The sequence below is a fragment of the Gossypium arboreum genome, chromosome 11 (genome assembly GCF_025698485.1).
Source record: "Gossypium arboreum isolate Shixiya-1 chromosome 11, ASM2569848v2, whole genome shotgun sequence".
NCBI classification, from domain to species: domain Eukaryota; kingdom Viridiplantae; phylum Streptophyta; class Magnoliopsida; order Malvales; family Malvaceae; genus Gossypium; species Gossypium arboreum.
The window spans coordinates 15709717-15735894 of NC_069080.1; the positions used below are offsets into that span (position 1 = coordinate 15709717).

General features: G+C 33.3%; 3 protein-coding genes across 5 annotated transcripts; 2 read left to right on the forward strand and 1 right to left on the reverse strand.

Moving 5' to 3' along the window:
• Positions 1-321: 321 nt before the first annotated feature.
• On the forward strand, positions 322-6710 carry LOC108489123 (casein kinase 1-like protein 9). Its single transcript, XM_017793414.2, has 14 exons — positions 322-1219; positions 1326-1366; positions 2161-2230; positions 2737-2885; positions 2973-3068; positions 3277-3347; positions 4076-4137; positions 4247-4310; positions 4449-4533; positions 4988-5114; positions 5201-5274; positions 5353-5416; positions 5668-5801; positions 6195-6710. Exons 1-14 carry the CDS (start codon positions 1144-1146, stop codon positions 6456-6458), a joined length of 1377 nt encoding a protein of 458 aa, XP_017648903.1. The 5' UTR covers positions 322-1143; the 3' UTR covers positions 6459-6710.
• A 147-nt stretch (positions 6711-6857) lies between these two features.
• LOC108489125 (60S ribosomal protein L14-2) lies at positions 6858-8707 on the reverse strand. Its single transcript, XM_017793420.2, has 5 exons — positions 8584-8707; positions 8344-8445; positions 8038-8167; positions 7836-7948; positions 6858-7053 (listed from the first exon to the last, which is right to left on the reverse strand). Exons 1-5 carry the CDS (start codon positions 8584-8586, stop codon positions 6997-6999), a joined length of 405 nt encoding a protein of 134 aa, XP_017648909.1. The 5' UTR covers positions 8587-8707; the 3' UTR covers positions 6858-6996.
• A 993-nt stretch (positions 8708-9700) lies between these two features.
• On the forward strand, positions 9701-14851 carry LOC108489124 (rab GTPase-activating protein 22). 3 transcript variants are annotated; one of them, XM_017793418.2, is made up of 12 exons: positions 9701-9933; positions 10236-10407; positions 10536-10631; positions 11481-11584; positions 11928-12112; positions 12460-12582; positions 12666-12754; positions 13329-13434; positions 13912-14048; positions 14138-14389; positions 14501-14584; positions 14679-14851. In XM_017793418.2, exons 2-12 carry the CDS (start codon positions 10309-10311, stop codon positions 14691-14693), a joined length of 1290 nt encoding a protein of 429 aa, XP_017648907.1. In that variant the 5' UTR covers positions 9701-9933; positions 10236-10308; the 3' UTR covers positions 14694-14851. The 3 variants fall into 3 exon arrangements, with proteins under 3 accessions (XP_017648907.1, XP_017648905.1, XP_017648908.1); XM_017793416.2 differs by having other exon boundaries at positions 10258-10407; XM_017793419.2 differs by having other exon boundaries at positions 10258-10407; positions 13912-14009.
• Positions 14852-26178: the final 11327 nt, after the last annotated feature.

A 26178-nucleotide genomic window follows, 5' to 3' on the forward strand; every position in this document is an offset into this window, starting at 1 on the left:
TTTTTAAATACATATAATTAACTTAAAATCAAAATTAAACTTTCATACTTATAATTGTATAAAATTAATATTAGTATACTGCATTACCATTAAATTAAATTCATATACAATTTTAACCAAATATAAATAATTGAAACTAATCTTTTAGTAAATAAATAAACAATTATTTTCAAACTTATATCACGTAGAAAATAATTTAATCTCAATTAAATATTATTATTAAGATTTAAATTCAAAATCAACCATATCGTCAACTAAAAAAAAAAAACCAAATTTATGACTACTGAAAAATTATCTGATTCAGACAAACGTGTTCTCAAGTCTTTTTAGTTTTTCCTTTTCAATTTTATTTTAAAGTAAAAAAAAGTATATATATATAAATCTATTGTTTTCTTTCTTTTTCCCTTTTCCTATCTTTTTCTCCTAAATTCTCTCACCTTCACTTTCTTTCAATCATCTTACCTTTGTTAACAAACTGCTGCTGAAAACTATTTCTTTACTATTTTGATTTTGTTTTTATTCCAGAGAAAAAACAGAACAATTTTTCTTATTTAATTTGATTCATTGTTTTCGGCCAATTTTTTTCCAGCCGTTATCTTTTATTTGATTGCATATAGATGTTTGATTTTGCCTGTTGATTACTCTTCTTCTCTAATCAATGTAGCTGGGTTTTTTTTTTCCTTTTCTGAATTAGGGTTTCAGTTTTAAAAAATTGGGGATTTTGCTATCAAGCTGTGTAGTTGAGGAAACTGGAGGAGCCTTTCTGATAATTATAATGATAAAAGTTTGTTTTTTTCTTTGTTGTGCTTAGATTGAAATTTCCCTGCATCATTTCCGAATTTTATTTTTAGCGTCATCCGTCCTAGGATTTCATTTCTTTCTTTTAGTCAAAAGCTCAGACTTTTTTTTTTTTTGACGATTTTATCCCTGCTGATTATTGAAGAAGATTAAGAATTTTTTTCTTCGTTTGATCTATTGGAGTCATCAATTTGGTAAATCCCCCAAGCTTTAAGGGAGTTGTTTTGGGGGCAATAAATATTGAATTTGAAAAAAATCGAGTGAAAACAGCTTAGATTAAGCTCTTTTGGGGGCATTTGGTATTGTTGAAGAGATAGAGAGTAGCTTTTGTTTTCTTGGCTTGAGATGGATCGTGTAATTGGTGGTAAGTTCAAGCTTGGAAGAAAGATTGGGAGTGGTTCTTTTGGAGAGCTTTATTTAGGTATAATAATCCAAAATCTCTTTAATGGCTTTCTCTTTCTTATTATCTTGTTTTTCTGTCTGCATTAGGACCTTTTTTTTTTTCTGATTTATTGTTTTTGTTGAAGGGGTAAATGTGCAAACTGGAGAGGAAGTTGCTGTCAAACTGGTATGTGATATGTTCTTTTGGATAGTCTATTTTGTTGGTCTTCTCGTGGAGTTTTTCTAGCTGTGTTTGCCAATTGGTAATGATGATTTTGGGTCTTTGAATAGTTATAATTTATAAATAAAGCAATCTTCAGTTTGTCATAGACTTGCTTTTGTGGTTGTTTTTACCATGTTTATTTGTAGTCTCTCTTATCTCTAAGAAGCAAAAAGAAAAAAAGAAAAAAAGAAAAAAAAGAAGCAGAGTTTAGCTTAGTGGTTCTTGCAATCATCCTTAAGAGGTAGAATCCAGTAGGACTGGGGTTTGAATCCCAACATTTGCGATCCTTCTCTTATTCCCTAGCAACCTTTGTATCAGTAAAGTAAGAAGCCAAAAAGGAAAAGAAAAGTGAGTTTGCAAATGCTTTTCTCAATTTGTGTAAAGATAAGTCGCTTGTTTTCCACATCCAGCTATGTCTGCTCAATTTCCGTTATGTGACAGTGTTTCTACATGAATGAGAAAATGAGATCATGATTCTATGATCAAGGGTGTTTCAAGTTAATGTAATTTTGGAAGACAATTGTCTACTTTGTACTGCCAAGTTCCAGCCTGCACTTTCCTCTTTTTTGAGATCATGTGGTGTTGCTCTTTTCTTGTGAGATTGTGTCATTTCAGGTGTGAATTTGAAGGGTGCGAATAAGTTCCTAATCATGGTTGATGTCAAAGATGGACGCAAACAATATTATTTTGATGAAAATTTGTATTTCTAACTTCAACTGCAATGACCTTGACCTTTTTTCCCCAATTTTTAATTCTAGGAATCTGTGAAGACCAAGCATCCACAGCTTCATTATGAGTCAAAATTGTATATGCTTCTTCAAGGAGGAAGTAAGTCTCAGACTTGCTCTCCCTCTCTGTATTTCTAGAAAAATGGTTTCACATGACATCATAATTTTACCATGATCTGTGTATTAGTGTTTTCGACTGCACTATCATTATACAAGGAATAACCTGAGAGAAAATATTCAATCGTCGATGTGATGGAAGCCATTAGTTTCCTTTTCATCTTAATTTATAAATCAATCTTCACACAATTTGCTATTGATCTTGGTAGCTGCTGGTTTAGAAAGACAGTATGATATGTTACCACCTATATGCACCTACACAATACCAATCCTCTTTTTCTTCCATAATTATGCATATCAACTTAGTCTTCAAACAATTTGTTCAATATGTTTTTACGAATGATTGATGCTTTATCTTCTGTTGCTTATTTATTTATTTATTTATTTTTTTTGGGGGGGGGGAGGGTGGGAAGTGGGGAGGTATAATTTTTTTGGGAAGCACATAATTTTTATCTTTAAATAACTTGGTGTGGATTCTCTTTCATACAGCTGGCATTCCTCACCTTAAGTGGTTTGGAGTTGAGGCGGATTACAATGTCATGGTAATTGACCTTCTTGGACCTAGTTTGGAAGATCTGTTCAACTACTGCAGTAGGAAACTCTCATTAAAAACTGTGTTGATGCTTGCTGATCAGTTGGTAAGTTTATGACAATTTTGTGACAAAATTATTTTTCAGGTTATTATTATTATTTAATTTCCCTCCTTTTCAACCATTTTTCCCCAGATTAATAGAGTAGAATATATGCATTCGAGGGGTTTTCTTCACCGTGACATAAAGCCTGACAACTTCTTGATGGGCCTAGGACGCAAGGCAAATCAGGTTCTAGTTATTGTGTCTTTCTTGTAGGTTAACAAATATAACATGTACATATTCATTAGATGGCTAGCACAACCACCTTTTTTTTTTTTGTTGAATTTTTGGTTATGATAAAAACAATATGATTCCTTTGCTGGCTATACGACCCTGTTACACATCAAAAGTTTGAAATATTCTGGTATCATTTTTCCTTTTTAATTTGTTATTGCAGGTGTATGTCATTGACTACGGCCTTGCAAAGAAGTATAGGGATCTTCAAACTCATAAGCATATCCCATACAGGTGATTACTTTTTGTTGATTTCTTAATAAGAAATTCAAACTTGAGGGTCTGAAGAGTCTATAGTTTTCGTCATAATACATGACTATCGCTTATTGGGTTAAGAACTTATGAAACATAAGAAAGTTACTTCATGGGCTGCATATTTCTTTTATCAGGGTGTTTGTTTTACACTTTTACTGAAGGAGGGAACCCATGTTGGCTTAATATTTTGAACAGCTTGAGGAAAATTAAAGTGAAAGTTCATAAGCCTTCTATGTTCTAACCTTTGCAAATAAAGGGAACTCCAAACTTAGGGCAGTGCTCATATATCTTGCCATCTTTTCTTTGGATGCCATTTATTATGCATTTCACTATGCACTGCTGCCTATTGTAAGATCTGTCTGACTTGTCAGAATTGAATTTGGTACAGATCTTTATCTCTTGTTTTGGGTGAAATTTGAACTCGGGCGGTTTCTTATACCCTTGACTCTGAACTTGTTTTATATAGATTCCATAGTACTAAATACTAATACCTAAAGATAATTGATGCTTATCCTTAATCATCCTGACTGAGTCTCTCACTCTCTCTTTATATATATATTTCTTTCTTTTTTTTTCTTTCTTGTCATCTGTTTTTGTATCTATATCTGTATGCTTAGCTACGTGGTAAAGATGGGCTGAGCATTCGGTGGAACCTAGTCCCCAATGCATTTGTTTGTGAAACCAACTCATGAAGTACTTTGCTGCAGAGAAAACAAGAACCTCACAGGCACAGCTCGTTATGCGAGTGTGAACACTCACCTTGGTATTGGTGAGTGACAAGTCATTTCCAACTAGTAGCAGTAAACCATGTATTATGGATGCAAGTTTACTTCTTCTTCTTCCTCTTATGAACTTATATTCTTCAATGTTACTGGCAGAGCAAAGCCGAAGAGATGATTTGGAATCCCTTGGCTATGTGCTTATGTATTTCCTAAGAGGAAGGTTAGTGTATCTAGTCTCGACATGCTCATCTTAATATATATATATTTGCATTTCCAGATAATGTTTTGTTCTGAATCTTCATTCTTAGATTTCTACACCTTGATTATTGATTCAATTGGCACTATTTCTTTGCTTTAGCCTTCCCTGGCAGGGGCTAAGAGCTGGCACGAAAAAGCAAAAATATGATAAGATTAGTGAAAAGAAGGTATCAACTCCTATAGAGGTATGGTCTCTTTTGCCTTCCTATGTCTAATTTGTTCCCTTTAAGAAAATTTTTTAAGTTACTAATCTCACTGATATCTGGATTGCTCATGCTTGCATAAGGCCTGCTCTTCATCCTTTTGTGGACTTGGCCTGATCTTTGTGTTCCTTCTTTCCCACTTGTGCAGAATGTCTGATAACTAGTATAAACTTTTTAAAGCATTTGAATTCTGGGATGGCAACCAGAAGTGTTTTTCAAAGGATAAGATTCCTATTTAGTTCTTTGATTTTTGTTATAGTGAAATTTAATTTGGCTTAACTAGCAAATGGCAATGTTGTATAAATTGATAAGGGGAATATATCCATTAAAGCTAAGTTATAGTTGGTATTTAATCCCGAAATTTAGTGTTAATCCATCTAATGGTTATTATATGTGTTTCCTTGTTTAGTAACAATGTCATATGTCCATATGTCAGGTGCTCTGCAAGTCATATCCGTCCGAATTTGTTTCATATTTTCAATACTGTCGATCTTTGCGGTTTGAAGATAAACCGGATTATTCATATTTGAAGAGGCTTTTCCGAGACCTGTTTATAAGAGAAGGTTAGTTATTATGCTTGTGGCTTCCTTAATAACGATTAGTTTATCATATATATTTTTTCTGGGTTCTGAATTTCACATTGTTGCAGGTTATTCGTTTGACTATGTCTTTGACTGGACTGTATTGAAGTACCCACAGATTGGTGGTAGTTCCAGAAGTAGGGTAAGTATTTATAAACTTCTAGTCTCCCAGTTACTTCCATCTTCAGAATATTACAGCTTTTCCATCTGTTTCTCTCAGCATTCCAGTGGAAGGGCAGGTTTAGCTGCAGGACCAGCCATTGAAAGGCCAGAAAGAATCTCAGGTCTTCTTTCTTTTAAGAGAACTCAATTTCTCATTAGATGCTAGATATTATAATCAAACCTCTGATTCTTGGAACTTAATTACCCCAATACTCAACTTGGTCATTTGATTTTATAAAAAATTATAGAGTGTGGACGAGGACAAATGTTCTTTTAGAATAGTCTTTTGTTGTTTTTACTAACTATGATGTTATACTAATAACCTCTTTGCTTTCTATCTTTGAACCCCCTTGTGGGTTACATCAATATTCAGTGGGAAGAGAGGTTCGGGATAGATTCTCTGGTGCTGCTGAAGCATTTTCCAAAAGAAACATTTCGAGTACTAGCCCTCGTCATGATCATTCTAAAAACAAGGCTGTTGAGGATGCAACTTTGTCAAAGCATGCGGTGAGCCTTCATTTTCTGTTAAATATTTTCTTTTATCGAACCTCAATTTTGTGTGGCAACCTTTCTCCAGAAAAGCATTCTCTCTAGCTGTGAAGCTTTAGACCCACTTTAATCATCCCCCCTGATTTCATATCCTCCCCTTTCTGTTTTATTTCATATAAGAGCCAAGGCTAAATTGCACCTTGCTGCTGGCTTTTATCTGCAACTCTGGGTTAGAGTTAGGTGATCCTATGCAGTCGTATCAAATTCATTCCAAACCAGACATATAACCAACCAACGATCTCCTCATTTACCGAGAATGATACTTTCTTTATATTTAGTTTTCTTTTATTTGTCATCAAATATATATTTGGCTCATCTCCGTTGTGATATTTGTTGGTTTGCAATTCCCAGCATCCTGATTCAGGTAAAAGACGCAGTTCTTCTCGATATGGTAGCACTTCAAGAAGAGCTGTAGTAACAAGCAGGCCCAGTTCATCCGGTGAACCCAATGACATTCCCCAAAACCGACTATCATCAACCGGTGGTCGCATGTCTACCACACAAAGAATCCAACATGCCTTGGAGGCCAAAACATCTAGTCGTGCCACCACTGTTAGAGGAAGCCGTGATGATCACCCTCTTCGAAGTTTTGAACTCCTGTCCATCAGGAAATGATGGGTGTAGTATATCAATTGCAAGCCTGATGCCTTTAAGAACGTACTATCTCACTGTGTATAAGGGATTATATCAGCCCAGATTCAATGCTGTTAAATTACTACAGCTCATGCCCCTTCTCTCACCATGTTGCCAATAGTTTTTCCAACATTGTTTTTCCTCCCAAGGAGTTTATGGCCATTCTATCAGAATTTTATGTCATGCGAGTTGAATTTCTGCAATCAAAGACTAAAGCGTTTTAGACTTATTAAATGTTTAAGTACTGCTATTAAGCATTGGTCAAGTTGATACTTATATAAGGAAATATTTAGTTAATATGCATTAACTTATTTATTTCAAACAATAACGTATTGTATGCAAAAAAATTAACTTCCAGTTCAAAAGGAAATGAGGGTCAGATTAAAAAGTCAACCATAATTTCAGATAGAGGTTTGATAGCAGGAGTCATAAGCAACAATTATGAGAAAAAAAGTCGGTAGAAGTTTACAATATCTCAAACTGAAATGTATAACAAGGCAAGGCTTAAATAGAAAAAAGTTTAGGTTGCCGTCTCCTTTTTAAGTTTAGCTAGCTCCTGCCTAACGATTCCAGCCTTCTGCAATACAAAATGTAGTACTAAATACATCAGTATCAGAAAATCTTACAAGTTGGGTAACAATTTATGTTACAGCTAAGATTCATCTGACTTGTACCACATGTATGAAGTTAGGTTTAACCAAAAGGGCAAAATTTGCTTCAAGAGCTTAAGATTTGTATTGATTGTGTACCAAAAGGATTTCGAACCTTTAACCTTCAACATTTAATTCAACACCCAAACTTCTTTAAATCATTAAAATCTGGACTAAGTGCACTTCACATCAACAGTGTGAACATATTTTATCCAAGCTCAGAGGAGAGTCTAATACAGGTATGTGTTGACCAGGAGCATGCTAATTCTTTTGTACTTAGTTTTTCATTTATTAAGAGAATTATACCCTCGAGCCCGACTATTTGTCAAACATACAGTACTTTGAAGGGGGAAAAATACAATTAATGTAGAAAAACTGTGCTAAATCAACTTCAACTCCCTATCCAAATTTAAAGTCGATGCTCTCATTCATAAAGATTGGGCTGAACTTATCCGGAGACCAATGCCAAGAAAAAAACTTTTTAACAGTTTACAGTCTATGGCTATTAGCAGCAATTCTATTAGCTTAGTAAGCATGGAATGAAATACTTGTAGAAATGGAGAATGAGGATAAGAAAAAAGAGGCTTTCAAGGATGATGTAAATCTTGTATAATTAAAGACCACACAAAATTCAAATGGCAGTGAAAACTAGGAAAACATAGCATGGAAATGATGCAATATGGAAAAAATAAATAAATGATCTGCTGACCTTAATCTTTGCCAACATGAGCTTGAACCTATCAAAATCATTAAGCGATGCCCGTCTTTTCTGGACGATCAGCTTCCTGCCCCATGAACTGTTCTCCCACTTGTTCTTCACATCTGCACCATTATAAAAGCAACTTTCAAGCAACAGATGAAAAAGAAAAGACTACCCTTGTTCTTTTCAAACTTAAGGATCAACCACCAACCAGCTTTTTCCATAGCATCAATCAAGGTCTTCTTCTTAGGAACCCTATTAATATCAATCTTGATATCAGTGAGAGTCAGTCTTTTAAAGTTCATTTGGCTTCTTACCGTATCAGGTGCATCAACAAGAGCCTACATCACATTAACAAAGCCATTATCACACAGCTTATTCCATAACAATAGTAATCATTTTAAGCAAAAACTTTCTTATTGAACCTAAACTTTAGCTAAAAATTGCTGCGTACTGCAAAAAATGAAAACCATTATCAAACACACAAAAAAATTGCAAACACAATTCAATGGTGTACCCTGTTTTGATCAACGACATCGACAATGACAACAAGCTTGCCGTAGTCCTTTCCGTAGTTAACCAGAGCTACTCTTCCAATCTCCACGTACCTCTTGAACGGCTACACAGGAAAAAAAATCTAATTATAAACTATGAACACGGAAATGATGATATGTTTCTAGTCGGTGTTCAGATGCCATGAAGAAACAATAATAGAAGTGAAAAAAACAATGGGGATTTGTTTGTTTAGGAAGCTTACCATTTTTGAGAGACTGGGGAAGAAGGGCAATAGCTGAAGTTAGGGTTTCTGAAGACCACCAAAACCATTAAAATGCCTTATATCATTAGGGTTTAAAACTTTAAATTTTCCTCCAAATGTTATTGGGCTCCAAACGGGTTTTTATTGGGCTTTTCAGTTGCTTCTGGGCTTCAGTCTTTAGAAAATAATAGTAACCGATTAACCTTGTCCTGAAATAAAATGATTTAATTAGTTGTTTATTTTATTTTGATATCAATTAAATTACAAATAAATTTAAAAATTAAGTCAAAAGATAATGAAAAGTTGGACAATATTTTAATCGTTTTTAATGGATATTTATGTAATAATGGATATATCTAAGTTTAGTGTTTTCAAAGTGCTAATTATATAAGAGTGTGGAAAGACCAAACCGATTCTTTGCATGGAGCTAACATTTGATAGACCATATTTTTAAGCTTTTGTTGAACCTGCTCTCTCATAAATTACAAGTACTATTATTAAACTGATAGTTACTTATTACTTACTTATCCATCTTGTAATTCTCATATAACAAATATAGAATGAAATCATTATTTTTATAAACCTTTTTAATCTATTGTTTGGTGTTATTGAAGATATACATGTTTTTTTTTTAAATTTTTAACCAAAAAAGAAGACATTATTTATCATTGTGTTCTTAGGTGTTGGGGTGTTTTAATTTCGGTTAAAATTGAATTAATCGATTAGACCGATTTAATTTGGTTGGAGGTTGGTTAATAATTTTTCAAAGTTCGTTATTGGTTAATTCGGTTCAAAATCAAGTAATTAACCACATTTAATAATTAATAATATAAATTATATGTAGTTTTAATTCGGTCAAATAAATCTTATCAATTTATTTATTTTATATATTTTATACTTATTTTAATTTAAAAATATATATTTAGGTTAATTCAGCTAACACTTAAAAATTAAAACAATTTTGATTAATATTAGTTTGATTGAACATCGCCAATTAGGTGAGGTAAAAGAAAAGAAATAATTAAATGATAAATAGTAAAAATATAGATTCATATTTGGCGCTTTGAGAAAATCAAATCTAAAAGATAAAGAAATAAAATTCCCAAAAAGCATGATTGGCTCCCATTAACAACAACAGTTTTACCGTTTAAATTAATAAAGGAACCTTTTTTCTTGTCTTACCGTTCATTCCTCTGCATCCATTATCGTTGCTTTTTTTTTTCTTTTCCTTCCCTTTCCTTACTGTCTCCTGAAAAAAAACAAAAAAAGCTTCGATGATGGAAACTTTGTAGCTTTTTCAGTCCTTGCCTGCTAGAAACTTAGCTCCTATTTCAATTCATCACTCTACAAGTAAGCTTTAAAATTATGATGATAAATAATTATTTTTATTTTGAACGTATCTAAGTTCGGATCTTTCATGATTGGAGGGGCAAAAGGATATTTGAATCTACCATTGATAGTGTGATAGTAATCAAAAGGAAATAATTCCGGGTTTTTTAGAGCATGAATCAATGAAATTAATCTGGCATTACAATGGTGTAGTTTTGAATTATTTAACGATGCCGAGATTTTTTTTCTTTCTTTCTTGTGATGATGTGTTTTTCATAATTTCCTTCTTTCTGTTTGTTATTAGCGATGTTAAATGTGTTTAGTTTGATTGTGCTTAATGGGCAGTAACCGATTAAGTTCCTTGTTTAAACCATTGTCTGGGAGGCAATAGCAAAGATGTTTGGTAAAAAAGCTGGAACAGAGGAGTTGGAAGCCTTCTATCCCATAAGACCAGAATGTGTAGCTGAAATTCCAAAGACCCGCTTTAAGCCCAGGGTGTGCATCATTTACTCATCACTTCCCTTACTCAAGTTTCTGTTCCATTCCGTTTGTAACCCTTGCTTTTTACTAGATGTATACCAATTTGTTGGTCATGCACTTGCAATCCTTATTGATTTCATCAGGCAGGGAAAACTCTCAGTGCAAGAAGATGGCAAGCGGCATTCTCTGAAACCGGTTGCCTGGATATTGCAAAAGTTCTTAGACGGATCCAAAGAGGGGTTTGCTTCTTTCTAGTTCTGCTTATATATCTGTTACTTGGCTACATTTATTATATTTATATATACAATTTAGAACCTATAACTGACAGGGGCTATTGGACATTGAAATAGGCTTAAGTTGTAGCAATTGAGATATTGGAGTGTGATAATTTTATTAGTATTTTAAGATAAAACCTAGTTTGATCTAAGATTTCTAAGAAGTAACTCAGTCAAATCAAACTTTAAAGTCTATATGGAATTTCGTACAAAATGAGATTGCCTCTAGGAGTTCTATAGTGTAATCACCCAAATGAAATCAGCATTGAATTTCTTTTGAAAAACCTCAGGAGGTTATGGGGTAGTAAATTGGCTCAGATAATTCTTCGTAAGTTTGAGCTGGTATATAGATATCTCTTGCATGACATGTTAGCATATATGTGGTTCAAATTTAATGCGTTGAGGACAAAAATGTAATGAAAAATTGTGACTTTTAAATTTGTATTCTGCTCCAACCTACAAATCATAAAGGAATGGAAATGCAATCATACTTCTTCCCCTCTCTTTCCCTGTCCCATATCAGATAAGGTTGCATGAATGCCCGTACATGTGTTTTATGCCCTTGCAATTTTGTATCAGACTAGGTTTCTACTCTTTCTCATTCTGTCTGCTTACACTGGTGATAACTGATATCTAGTTGTGTCTGTTTTTCATATTGAAGTCGTTAACCATTTGTACTACCAAGTGATAACTTATATCTAATTGTGTCTGTTTACACTGGTATAGTTTGCATATTTACATCTCTTGACAGTTAAGAAACTTATCAAATATCAACTTCTTATTATTATTGATTTACTTGATTTGTTGTGGTAGGGTATTCACCCTTCAATCAAAGGGTTAGTCTGGGAGTTCCTGCTAGGTTGCTATAATCCTAACAGTACCCTTGAGGATCGGAATCAGCTTAGACAGCAAAGGAGGTAACAACGTAAGCTTATGATTCAATAAGTAGAGCTAGGAAATCAATGTTAGCTTCTCAACAAGTATAAATTGTTCACCATTTCATGTGTCTTTATTTTCACTCTAAATTTTAGTAGCACTCCATATTTTGACCTGGTTAATGTTTTATAAAGCTTTAGGGCTGTTGCTTCAGCCTTAAAGTACTGAATTAACATGGTTTGTTCACTCTATGAATATTTATGCCTTCTTTTCCATTGATCATGCAGTCTTATATTCAAGGGCATTTTGTTTCTGAAGTTGCTTGTGTTCCATGTTTCACTAAGTTGGTTTTTATGATTTAATTTCTAACACTAACCATCCCAGGGAGAGGTATAGCATGTGGAAAACTGAATGTCGGAACATGGTGTCCGTCATTGGTAGTGGAAATTTCATTACAACACCAATTATCACTGATGATGGCCAACCGATAGAAGTTGAAGGTTGCCGCGTGACAAGTGCTGTCTCAGACAAGAAAGTGGCTCAGTGGATGCTTATATTGCATCAAATTGGTATGTATGGTGTATAATGTCATGCTCAACTAATTGGATCTTCCATATACTTTATATTGATTCTTGAGATACCCTTTAAGGCTTTAATTAGGCAGCCTTCTTTTTTTTAGGATACCATTCTTATGCCTTGACAGTGACACTAGTAAATTTCTACCATAGATGCTTACTGATATTCTTTGTAGCAAGATGTGTTGATTGTTAGAAATCCATTTTAAAAAAGCATGCTTGTTATAAAAGGTACTTCAGTAGTGGTTTTCAATCATCTATGCATCCATCGCATAACTGTGATAATAATTTTGTTTTTAACTTAATTTGTCTTTGATGTATTCGATGCATTTTGCTTGTAGGTTTGGATGTTGTTCGAACTGATCGAGCACTTGCCTTTTACGAGGACAAAGCTAATCAGGCAAAACTTTGGGATGTTCTTTCTATATACTCATGGGTAGATGATGATATTGGTTATGTTCAAGGTGAGTTACTTGATTGCATTATTTATTACATAGCCGATTTCTTATTGTTCTTCAAACATTTTAGCTTATTCTTTGATGAGCAGGAATGAATGACATATGCTCTCCAATGGTAATTCTTCTAGAAAATGAAGCAGATGCATTTTGGTGTTTTGAGCGTGCGATGCGAAGATTGGTATACTTCACTTGTTGCAGGATGGTTGATTGAATAATTGCTTTAGTGGAGACTAATATACACTAGCTTTTATTATTTCATTTCCATGCAATTTGTGTATATGTTTATGAATTAATGTTCTGTTCAAGTGGCATCTTATGATTGGTTAATTTAGTTGAAAGAATTAATTGCTTATAACTCATCATTTTGGAAAATAGAGGTCTAGGCCTTCAAACTAAGAGTTGGATGTACCAGTCTCTATAATGTTCATGGTGATTAAGACAGTACGTGATACATGCTTCCTTTAAACTGGTGCAATTTTTTGTTCTATATGATGATTTTGAATGTATATTCATGAAAAGACAATCCATTAAAATATTAACATTATTGTTTAAGAGGGAAGATTCATTTAAATTTGTATCCTTAATTATTCATAACACGATCGTACTTATTATATACAATATATATGCATCATTCTATAGGAAAAGATTCATGTAAAACTTTGGCTTTCATGCTTGTTAGTTTATATATGTTGCTTATGGTTTATATCTCCAAAAGTGTATCTCGGACTTTGGCACTTTGTTTTTTGTAACAGAGGGAAAATTTTAGGTGCAGTACAACTTCAATAGGAGTGCAATCCCAGCTTGGTACACTTTCACAAGTAATTAAAACTGTTGACCCTCAGCTTCATAAACACCTTGGTATGTATTCGTTTGCCCCATTCTTTTTGTAACTCTAGTCCTTTTTTCGGTTTTATTCTTTGTTATCTGTTAACATTGACCTTGTTTAGCTTGAACTTATCTTGATAATTTACACTGTTAGAAAGAAGCTACCTAAAAGAATCAAGTATCAATATAACATGTAGGGGGCTCATACCAAACCGTTTTTATGCCACTTGAACCTTGAGCTCCTTACTGCTGTTAAGTCACTCTGAAACCTTTTGTGCAACTTCATGGATTAATGACTGTTGAATAATTTTTTCCTGAACAAGATAAGGAAAGAAAGAAATTCGAACAACCGGGAACCCAATGCATTTCAAGGACATCGAGAGCACCGAAAATAGAAAGCTTCATTCTTATGCCTTCTTTTTCTTGGCATGTTCATAGTAATGTAATGTAATGAAATTTTATTTTATTTTATTTTTGTTAAACTAATATCTCATTTGATTTGTGTGGCAGAGGATCTAGATGGCGGGGAGTATCTGTTTGCATTTCGCATGCTGATGGTACTTTTCCGGAGAGAGTTTTCCTTCGTCGATGCATTGTATCTTTGGGAGGTGAGAGGAAAGATCCCGTTTATATCCAGCAAATCTGATGTAATTTCTTTGAGAGAATTTAAGGTCCCATTAATTTTTTTAGATTGTTTGAAGTTTCAGTTTCTTCATATGTGCTTATTCTAAGACAGGTAATGTGGGCAATGGAGTACAACCCTAATATCTTCTGGTCATACGAGCAGCCCGACGGAGCTTCAGATAGCAACTATGGACAATTAAATCAGAAGATGCTAAAGCAGTATGGGAAATTTCAAAGGAAAAACTTGGAGACTGGGTATGCGGATAAAAACAATGCACTTGCTGTTTTCCTTGTTGCAAGTGTTCTTGAGACCAAGAATAAGCAGATTCTAAAGGAGGCCAAGGGTTTGGATGACGTTGTCTCAGTACCCCCTTCTCTCTTCCATCCCTTCTACATATAAACCTTCGCCATTGATGAAAGCATCATTCCTCTGATCATGGATATCTCTTTTTTTTTTCTATTCTTTTTTCCTTAGATATTGGGTGATATTACTGGAAACTTGGATGCTAAGAAAGCATGTCAAGAGGCATTGAAGTTACAAAACAAGTACTTGAAAAAGGTAGGCTTTATTTATATATTCTGTACATAAAGTAGTTAGTCAGAGGTATAGAAACTGATCTTTCATTTCATTTCATTTGTGTTTTTGCATGCAGGCCAAGAGACCATAGCTGCAGATCATCAAATTTCTATTCCTCTACTCGAAAATTTTGTATTCATTTTCTCTTGCTTAGTTTTCCATGTATTTGAGGTTTCTTTTTTTCCCTTCAAGTTGCACTAAATTTCTCTTTCTACCTAGGTTATATATAATATATTAATTCTTTTTGAAGTTATAGATCCCATCAAAATAATTTATTACAACCACTGAATTGATTAAGAATAATATAAAATAAATTATATGTGTGTGGAATAACGCATTTAGTACAAAAGCGTGTGTAGGAATAACATAAAATAAATAATGAAATATATAGTTTGTAATTAATTAATAATTCATGTATGATATTAAAATTAAAAATAGATTAAATTGTAAATAAAATAAAATTTAAACACATAAATACATCATATTAAGAATCCTAAATGAATACAATTGTTTATATAGTGTTGTCATCAATCTTAAGTTAGTATAGATTTGTGAGATCATTCCGATTAGCAACATTATTAATATATACAATTGATAGAGGTAATAAATTGTGCATAATAAAATTAAAATATATAAATAAATTGAAATAAAGTGTTGGCTAAGTAGTAAATTTAGAGTTTTTCAATGTTATTGGCATAAGTTCAGATCTCACCATATGCATATTTTTATTTTTTATTTTAATTAAAAAGAGTAAAGTAGTATCACATAATATAACTTGTTTTAAATATGAAAAGTCATTTGTATAATTTTCTAATTGAATTGGTGCTTGGTTGACTTGTAACACCAACTCAATCTCTATCAGTGGTGTTTTTTAGATTCCACAAACGAGTTGAGGGTTTGACAAGTGTTTTATGGGGATATAGTAAAAAAAAATAAAAAAAAAATAATTATATAAATAAATGTGAAACTTATCACATCATTGACATGTTTGTAGAGTCTAAAAAACTTCCTTGACGATATATTAAATAATTACCCTTTTATTAATAATATAGCTATACAATTTTATTTTAATGAACTTTTTGGACCACTAATACCTTTATTGACTTAGACATCATTTTACCTATTGATTATATAATAATTATGTTTATTTATTATAAAAATAATTGAATTTATTTATTTTTCAAAATGTGTATAATTTAATTAAAATCAAAATTTTATGTGTATAATTATATCAAATTACAATTTATATATCACAATATAAATGGATCCAAACTTCATGATTGCAATTAAAATTACATAACTCCTTTTTTTTATTTTTCCATTTGAAAAGGATGTAAATATTTTATGTTCCTTTGAAAAGGAGCTAGTTATTGAAAGATGTCATGAGCAAAAAGGTCTAATGTACCACTTGTTGGGAAGAAACCGAACAACCGAAACAAAGCGAAAGCACAACCGGTGTTCTTTCTCTCCTTATAACTCCTGTCAAAAATTATGGCAAGCACAATAACACAAGATATGTTCTCTAGCAACCTTAATCAACCACAAATCAACTAATGCAACCACAACAAAAATAAATAGAGACACCGATATTTTTACGTGGAAAACCCCTCTAAATCAAGGGTAAAAACCACGGGACTTTAGAGTCCGATCAAGAGTTCCACTATCATCAAATGTTCAACTACAAGATCACAATATCAAGCCTACAACAAACATTCAACTCCGACAAGGCTAACAATATATAATCTTTAGCAAAAGAGAGAAAAATGAGAGAATATCACCAAAACCGCAGCTGCTGAAAAATGGGTATTTTCGATGCTACAAGACTCGGATGAAAAATCCAAGCGTACAAAGTCAAGAACACCTTATCGCCTAGCTGCTGTCCAAAAAACCAGCTCAATCGAACCACGGATGTACCTTCGATCGAAGAGTTGATCACTACTGCACCAAGCTTGAAAAACTGAAATTTTCTTCTCTCTTTCTCTCTGTTTTAATTTGAGATTTTTTTTTTTTGTTTTAGCTCTACAAAAATTTCTGCCCACATCACCAGTTAAAGCCCCAAAAATGGCTTTTGACAAAACCAAAAGAGACAATAAAATGTGGCGAATTATGGGTTTCCACATAGTGGGACCCACACCTAACAAATCTCCCCTCCAACTATGTGGGGAATGCCTCCATGCGGAGGTCAAACAACATGCTTCAAACTTTCCTCTTGGTAAGGCCTTCGTCAACATATCAGCACCATTATCATTAGTGTGTATCTTCTCAAGCTCTAATGACTTAGCTTCAAGAACATCTCGTATCCAATGGTACCTCACATCAATATGCTTAGATCTAGCATGAAAAGTTGAGTTCTTACCAAGATGAATAGCACTGGCTATCACAAGACAGACATACTTCTCCGAGTAAAACCAAGCTCATGCACAAACTTCTTCATCCAAAGCATCTCCTTACACGCCGGTTCTTTGCAATGAACTCGATTCGGTGGTGGACAATGCAACACACTTTTGCGATCTCGATTGCCATGCCACAGCTCCCCCGCATAAGTGATTAAGTAACTCAAGTAGATCTCCTCGAGTCAATGTCTCCGCCATGTGCGAATCAGATACCCAACAAGAACAGGTTTCTCATTGCGAAACAAAGTTTCATGTTGGAAGTGCCACGAAGATATCTCATAATCCACTTCACTGCATTCCAATGCTTTCTGCCTGGATTAGAAAGAAATCGACTAACTGTACCAATGGCATAAGCTAAGTCTGGTCTCGTGCAAACCATTGCGTACATCAAACTACCCACGGCTGAAGAGTAAGGAATTTTCTGCATCTCTTCCTTCTCCTTTTCTGTGGAAGGACTATGCTTAACACTCAATCTAAAGTGCATAGCAAAGGGAGTATTCACCGCTTTAGCTTTGTCCATACTAAACCTTTGAAGTACTTTCTCAATGTACCTCTCTTGTGATAACCATAATTTCTTGGCCTTTCTATCACGTGTCAGTCTTATGCCAAGAATTTGCTTTGCTGGCCCCAAATCTTTCATTGCAAAGGATTTACTCAACTCTTGTTTCAACTTCTCAATTCTAGAAGCATTCTGACCAACAATAAGCATATCATCAACATAGAGCAAAAGAATAATAAAATCATCACCAGAGAATCTCTTAACAAACACACAATGATCAGAAGTAGTCTTCTTGTAGCCTTGCTCCCCCATAACAGACTCAAACTTCTTGTACCATTGCCTTGGAGCTTGCTTCAAACCATACAAGCTCTTCTTCAATCTACACACATAGTTCTCTTTCCCTTGTGCAACAAAACCCTCTGGCTGCTCCATGTAAAGCTCTTCTTCCAAGTCACCATGAAGAAAAGCGGTTTCACATCCATTTGTTCAACCTCTAGGTCATAACAAGCTGCCAAACTCAGTATAGTTCTGATAGAGGACATCTTCACAACCGGAGAAAATATTTCTTCAAAATCAACCCCTTTTTCTTGAGTATAACCCTTGACGACCAATCTAGCTTTGTATCGTGGAGATGAAGACTTCTCTTCTTGCTTCAACCTGTAAACCCACCGATTATTCAAAGCTCTTTTGCCCTTAGGCAGTTTCACCAATTCAAAAGTATGGTTCTCATGCAAGGATTGAAGTTCGTCTTTCATCGCTTCAACCCACTGATCTTTGCATTCACTCTCCATAGCCTCTTCATAACATTCAGGTTCTCCCCCGTCAGTCAAAAGAACATATTCATCAGGAGAATACCTGACAGAAGATCGTCGATCTCTGGAAGACCTTCGAAGTGGAACTGCTGGTGGAGCTATAGGTGCTTGTTGTTGATTATTCACAACATCATCCATGGGAGTATCAAAGTCACCTATAGTCTGATGGTCACCACTAATATCACCATGCACATCATCCTGGATAGGATCTGGTGAAGAGTCTAGGGGAATCGGATTCACATCGATCAAGTCACCACTACCTTGTGAATCCACTTTCTCCGTCTTATCAATGTCATCAATGGTCTGATCCTCAATGAAGACAACATCTCTGCTTCTCACGAGTTTCTTCTGAACTGGATCATAGAGTCTATAACCAAACTCACCATCTAGACCATAACCAATAAAAATGCATTGTCGAGCTTTGGCATCCAACTTGGATCTTTCATCTTTTAGAACATGAACAAATACTTTACAACTGAACACACGTAGGTGATCATATGACACGTCTTTACCAAACCAAACTCTATCTGGCACATCACCTTTCAAAGGAACACTAGGAGACAGATTTATCACATGTGTCACTGTATTTAAAGCTTCAGCCCAAAACGATCTTGGTAACTTTGCATCTGACAACAAACATCTGACTCTCTCAATCAATGTTTGGTTCATTCTTTCAGCTAACCCATTTAACTGTGGAGTCTTTGGTGGTGTTCTCTGATGTCTGATTCCCTGTCGCAGACAATACTCATGAAACGACCCTGTGTACTCGCCACCATTATCGATCGAATGCACTTCAACTTCTTCCCGCTTCCTTTCAACCGATGTTTGAAACTGTTTAAACACCTCAAAGACTTGATTTTAGACTTCAAAGTGTAAACCCATAGCTTTCTTGAACAATCATCAATGAAAGTCACAAAGTAAAGTGCACCACCATGTGATCTTACTTTTATCGGACCACAAACATCCGAATGGACCAACTCTAGCAACTCGATTTCCTATGAGGAGGATGGCTTTAAATGAAACTCTTCTCGCTTTCTGCTAGACAATAAGCACAATTCTTCATGTAGCATTCTTTAAACCCGAAGTTGATTCTTCTTCGCTAAACAACTAAGCCCTTCTCACTCATGTGTGATCGAGTCGTTTATGCCACAACTTCGGTTGAGTGTCATTCAGTGTCACATTCACCATCTCTCGAGAAGTCAAAGCTTGCATCAAGTACAAATTTGAGCTCTTCTTTCCTCGAGCCACAACCAAGGAGCCTTTAGTCAGCTTCCACTGCCCTTTACTGAAGGTGTTACAGAATCCCTCATCATCAAGCTTTCCTGCAGAAATCAAATTCAAACGGATATCCGGTGCATGTCTGACATCCTTGAGAGTTAACTTTGTTCCATTGTTACTCACCAAGCTAACATCTCCCATACCAATAACCGAAACCAAACCATCATTACCCATCTTCAATACCTCAAAATCACCAGGAGTATAAGATGTGAAGAATTCCTTCCTCGACGTGACATGAAGTGATGCACCAGTATCAATCACACAACTAGTCTCGTCGCATGCTAGGTTGACCAAATTCTCATCACAAATAACTAACAGATCTTCACGAGTAACAGTAGCAACACGCTCGGATTTTTCATCGTCATTCCGATCGTGTTTATCACCACCACCTTTGTTCTCTTTCTTCCACTTGAAGCAATATTTCTTGATATGACCTTTCTTACCATAATGATGACACTCAAGATTCTTGTATCTCGATCTTGACTTGCTTCGACTTTTATCTCTACCCTTTCCATCTTTGTCTCTGTTTCTCCCCCTGTTCTCGATAACCAACACCTCGGACTGTGATGTAGAACCCTGAGATCTTCTTCTAACCTCTTCATTCAACACACCACTCTTAGCCAAATCCAAAGTAATAATACCCTGTAAGCGAATTAATGAGTGAGACTTGAAAGGTCTCCCAAGAGTCTGGTAGAGTAGCAAGCAACCAAAGTCCTAAAATCTCGTCATCAAATTTGACACCCATACCAAGCAACTGATTCATCACACTCTGAAATTCACTAACATGGTCAGCTATAGACATTCCTTCTTTATATTTCAGCGCCATCATTTTCTTCAGCAAAAACAACTTGTTATTGCCCGACCTCGAAGCATACAAGCTTTCAAGCTTCTCCCACAATGTTCGAGCATATGTCTCCTGATCAATGTGGTTGTAAACATTTTCTTCAACAAATTGCCGAATAAAGCCACACACTTGTTGATGCTCAAATTCCCATTCTTCATCACTTTTCGAATCGGGTTTTTGAGTAGTAAAGACCGGAAGATGCAAAGCCTTCACAAACAACAAGTCCTTCATTTTATTCCGCCAAAGTTGATAATTTGTGCCATTCAACATAATCATCTTGCTCGTATTAATTTCCATAATTATCTGACACAATAACCAAGCTCGGTACCGGTTTGTTGGGAAGAAACCGAACAATCAAACAAAGCGAAAGCACAACCGTGTTCTTTCTCTCCTTATAACTCCTGTCAAAAATTATGGCAAGCACAATAACACAAGATATGTTCTCTAGCAACCTTAATCAACCACAAATCAACTAATGCAACCACAACAAAAATAAATAGAGACACCGATATTTTTACGTGGAAAACCCTCTAAATCAAGGGTAAAACCACGGGACTTTAGAGTCCGATCAAGAGTTCCACTATCATCAAATGTTCAACTACAAGATCACAATATCAAGCCTACAACAAACATTCAACTCCAACAAGGCTAACAATATATAATCTTTAGCAAAGAGAAAAATGAGAGAATATCACCAAAACCGCAATTTCTTTGAAAAATGGGTATTTTGATGCTACAAGACTCGGATGAAAAATCCGAGTGTACAAAGTCAAGAACACCTTATCGCCTAGCTGCTGTCCAAAAAACCAGCTCAATCGAACCACGGATGTACCTTCGATCGAAGAGTTGATCACTACTGCACCAAGCTTGAAAAACTAAAATTTTCTTCTCTCTTTCTCTCTGTTTTAATTTGAGATTTTTTTTTTGTTTTAGCTCTACAAAAATTTCTGCCCACATCACCCGTTAAAAGCCCCCCAAAAATGGCTTTTGACAAAACCAAAAAGAGACAATAAACTGTGGCAGAAATTATGGGTTTTCCACATAGTGGGACCCACACCTAACACCACTATCTTCAAAAGAGAGGAACAAAAAAAATGGAGGTTGGTGTTCCCTCAATACTACAAGAAGCTATTTCCAAGGCCAGAGAAGAGAGGGAGGAGCTTTCCAAACAGCAAGATCAAACATTCCTTTCACCTGCCTGTGCCAACATACACAAAGCCTTTACAAAGAAAACCAATATTGAGGGGAAGAATATTGATGAAAAAGGTTTCTATGATCATAAATAGATACTTTCCTGAAAAGAAGTGATTCGATGGGGTTTGTTAGCTTTGTAAAATCATATGTCAGATACGTGGTTTTGGAGTCCTATGCCAATCATCTGAAGTCTATTGTTGATCCCAAAAGCAAGTATTTTCAAAAAGTTTTAAAGGAGGGTGGTATGATTTTAGTCTTGCAAGGATGAATGCACCCTTGAACAATCACTGTGTGAATGATGAATAGAACGACTCTTTTGATAAAAATTGCCAATACAATTACAAATGGGGTTCAACCAATGGTCACATGCAACTAGATTCTTCATAGTCAAAGGATACAATTGCAAACAAGTAGGTTGTGCTACTAAGAAAATTGTTGAAGTTGTTCAATTCAATCTTGGGGAGATCATATTCCAAGATACCATCAGTGTTTGTGCGTCTTAGACTTTTAGGAACTTAGGTCGAATAAGAACCAGTTGTGGAAGTAGCAGATACTGAACCAATTGGCATTGAGATTGGCATTACGAGCTCAAATTTAGCCTTTGAGCAACGATTGCTAGGACACTTGGAAGCTAAAATAGGTCGGCAGGACAAGACTATCATTCAACTGAAGGCTCAATTAAGACTTGCTCAATAGATAAAGGTTCTTAATCTTCGTACTAAGAAAGGATAGCTGTACTTTGGCAAGATTTTTCAACAAGAAGGGGGAGTGATAGATGATGTTGATACTGTTGATTTTTATTTTGATTTTGATGATGTTGATTCATTCTAGTTATTTTGGTTATCAAACTTCTTATTTTTGAACTATTGGACATTTATTTTGTCTAGACTTAAGTGTTGATATTTTTTATTTATTATAAATTCTTATACTTATCAACTTTGCTATGATATAATTCTACTATTTTTATTGTTAATGCATTTCTATCTCAAAACGTTAATGGTTAAATTGCTTGATTATGATATTAGCCAAGTTTGGTTCATTGAGGGGAAGCATGTACGGATTTACTTCTTGTATTTGTTTTCCTATATTGATTTTGTTTAGAACTCTAAAATGGGAGAATTGTTGAGGCAGGTGTGAGAGGAGTGCCACTAATAGTTGCAACTGCACCTAAAGTTATGTAGCTTTCATAACTTATATAAAATTGACAATATTTTTTAACAAACAATTGGACCATAACCTTTGATAATCCTTTCAATGTGTGTTGGCCCGTCATTGAAGATCGATCATTTTGAAAAAACAAATTATGAAGATTAGATTGAATCGGATCCCCTATTTAAGGAGATTAGACCGGATCGCTTGGAAATATTATCTTCAAGATCCGTGACTTATTTGGATTTTATTAGGATATTCTCAATGTTGATTTTATTGCTACTTACCTGGGGATTGATGTTATAATTGATTCAATATGTTAACAAGTCAAAATTACATATATTCACAAAATTTGTATAGGTTTACCAAGAGTGTTAACACTTATTTGTTCTTTAGGAATTCATATTTGTGAGTGATTTCTGTAAGCAAAATAAGTGAGTTACTTGGCTTTGCAATCTAAGTTTACAGGAAAAAACTTAGAGAAGAGAAATCTATATCTGAAGTGTAAAAGTGAGATTACTATACTTGTGGGTGACCGAACTTAAATCAATGTTTGTACAAGTTAACAAATTATCTTTCTAAGCTATGCCATGCAAACAAAGGAGATTGAATTGTGTAAACAATCAGAATTATAATTATTCCTGTGTATTTACAATTATCAACATTATTCTTTTACCTTCAACTATATATCCAACGACAATATTAATTTGTCTCCATAATTTTCACCATTCATAGAATAAATAAGGAAAATTTCAAAGTTTTAATGAGCAGTAAAAGTCAATTTATCTAAATTTCTATTATAAACATTTCATTAATTACATGAATATTATCAATTTTTCATTTGGATGATTTAATTGACATTTTTGAAAACTTTCCAATTTTACTACTTTGGTAACTAACAAATGTCATATCACATAAACATCAAATTGGAAACATTCAACTTTAAAGGACATGAACTTTCAAGGGATAATACAACATTTAGTCTCCTAAATTTGGTAACTTTTCTCGACTTGATCTCTAGACTTTCTTGTTCCTCATTAGTTTTGAAACTTTTGACTTTTTCAAATTTTGGTCCTTGTGATAACGTGACATTTTGAGATTGTGTTGCATCATCACATTTTTTTTTATAAAAAATATTATAATTTTTTAGATGATGACATAACATAATATTAGAGTGTGATCAAATGTACCAAAATTAGGAAAAGTTGCCAAATTCTAGGACTAATGTGAACAAAAAATATTTAGGGACTAAGTTGAAAAAAGTTGACAAGTTCAAGGGCTATTGCTTTATCTCAGCTTTTAATGGCTACTTACATAGAATACCTAAAACCTCATAATAATCTATCCCTAATTTTCATCACAATACTTAAAAATAATACATATCTATTAATTATTAAAACCAACCCTCTCTATAACAACTCCATTTGTCTCATCAATATTTTATCTATTATGAATAATTGACTATTATATATCATAGCAACATATTGATATAGAAAAATAATTGGTATAAACCTACAATAGAATTCATATCGTAAATTTTTATTTAAAAAATGAAAGAAAATGAGAATTATGTTAAAAAATAAAAGTAAGAATCAAAACAACAAAATGAAAGGACATATAACATATGCATGCATTATAACTTTTATGCATAAATTATTTTACATTCTTTCACAAGATTAATTATAAAGTTTGTAAATCTAACAAGTTCAATTAAACAATATGAGTTATTAAATTTAATTAATTATGGGTTATTAAATTCAATTAATCAATTTATAAATTTATAACGTTCCAAAGTTATAGTAGAGTATTTAATTAGGGAACTTAATAATTTATTGAATTAATATATTTAATTCCATTCATTAAAGATTTTTCATGTGAAATTTAAGTATTTTATTAAAATAATATTTTTAAAATAAAATTTTTATTTGACAAGTTATAATTAATAAACTTGCTTATATGAAATAGTCATAAATTTTAATAACTATATTTGTCGTTGTTATAAATGAAAATTTACTATAAAGGATTAAAAGAAAACATAAAAATCGTTTTTATAATAAATTTTATTATTATAACAAGTGCCTTTTAAAGAGAAAGTTAATTGTATTTTTTATAAAAAGTTATATATTAATTTTTTTAATATTATACATGTCTATTTTACTATTTATATTTGAGGTTCGTGGATGTCCCTCATAATAATATTATTTTTAATATTCGATCCTATATTTTCCTTTAAAAATGCAATATGCTTTACCATTAGACCCAACAACTTGTTGATAATAAAATTTAATAATTCTACCTGTCAATTTAAACCATTATTTTTAAAGCACAACATAAGACATAACATATGAGTCCCCGACATAATAAATAAATTAAAAAAAAAGCATTACAACGATACTAATCAGTAATAAAGAATTAAAACGTACTTGTAATAATTCACAACAATGGTGTTTAAAAACTTATATCACTACCCATGGTGGTTTCTTCTTAATTTTAATCAAACACCATTATCATCTTTTATTTCCATTGGTTGAAAACATTATCATATGTGAACTGTGTTTAAATAGTTGGTTCAGTTAATACTCGAATCGAATTATCATTAATCAAATTACTATTAAAATGTAAAAATATTTAACTGTTAATCAAATCAAAGTTTTTTCAAATATATTAATCAAATCAAAATATTTCGGTTAATTTAATCGCCTAACCAAATTAACCAAAATTTATATTTTTTTGTCTTTTGATTAAAATAAATATAAAACATACCTTGCTAATATTCATTTTTTTAATAGTTCAGAAAAATTGAAAACAACAAATAAGACATTAGAAACATTACATAAATCTTGAAAGTTAACAACCAAACAAAAAGTTAACAATTATAATATATATTATTTATTTCGATTAATTGGTTAATTCGATTAATTATCCGATTTCGAACTAAATTAACCGATAACCGAAATTCTAAAAAATCATTAACCAACTTTCGATTGAATTAAATTCTGTCATTGACTAATTAACCGAATTAGATCAATTCGACCGATTAATTCGATATTAACTGAACTATGAACAGCCCTAATCTATCTACCTTGATGCAAACATAAATTATATTGATAAAATATAAAATAAAGAATTTAAAGGAAGAATTATATATTCTATTAACTTTATACTTAATGTTAAATTAAAATTTAATATTGGAAATAATATTATTTTCATAAATATATAATGTTACTTGATGTAGAATTGGAGTTGATAATTCCTTAGGATTTTTTAATCTTGTTTCACAAACCTTAAAATAGGATGAAAGAGCAAACACCATTTCTAAAAAAAATTTAACAATAAATCTCAACCAAATTTCCTGTGTATAATAGGACAACTAATTAACCATTGATGTATGGGCAAATGACTTCCAC

Bases quoted from the DNA above. Each gene is read 5' to 3' on its own strand.
- LOC108489123 (XM_017793414.2), top strand. From the start codon at position 1,144: ATGGATCGTGTAATTGGTGGTAAGTTCAAGCTTGGAAGAAAGATTGGG. The intron at 5,275-5,352 runs GTAAGTATTTAT...TGTTTCTCTCAG, and splicing joins GTGGTAGTTCCAGAAGTAGG to CATTCCAGTGGAAGGGCAGG. The intron at 5,802-6,194 runs GTGAGCCTTCAT...TGCAATTCCCAG, and splicing joins CAACTTTGTCAAAGCATGCG to CATCCTGATTCAGGTAAAAG.
- LOC108489125 (XM_017793420.2), bottom strand. The intron at 7,949-8,037 runs GTTGGTGGTTGA...ATAATGGTGCAG, and splicing joins TGATGCTATGGAAAAAGCTG to ATGTGAAGAACAAGTGGGAG. The intron at 7,054-7,835 runs GTCAGCAGATCA...TTTGTATTGCAG, and splicing joins TCATGTTGGCAAAGATTAAG to AAGGCTGGAATCGTTAGGCA.
- LOC108489124 (XM_017793418.2), top strand. From the start codon at position 10,309: ATGTTTGGTAAAAAAGCTGGAACAGAGGAGTTGGAAGCCTTCTATCCC. The intron at 12,113-12,459 runs GTATGTATGGTG...TTTTGCTTGTAG, and splicing joins GCTTATATTGCATCAAATTG to GTTTGGATGTTGTTCGAACT. The intron at 12,755-13,328 runs GTATACTTCACT...TTTTTGTAACAG, and splicing joins AGCGTGCGATGCGAAGATTG to AGGGAAAATTTTAGGTGCAG.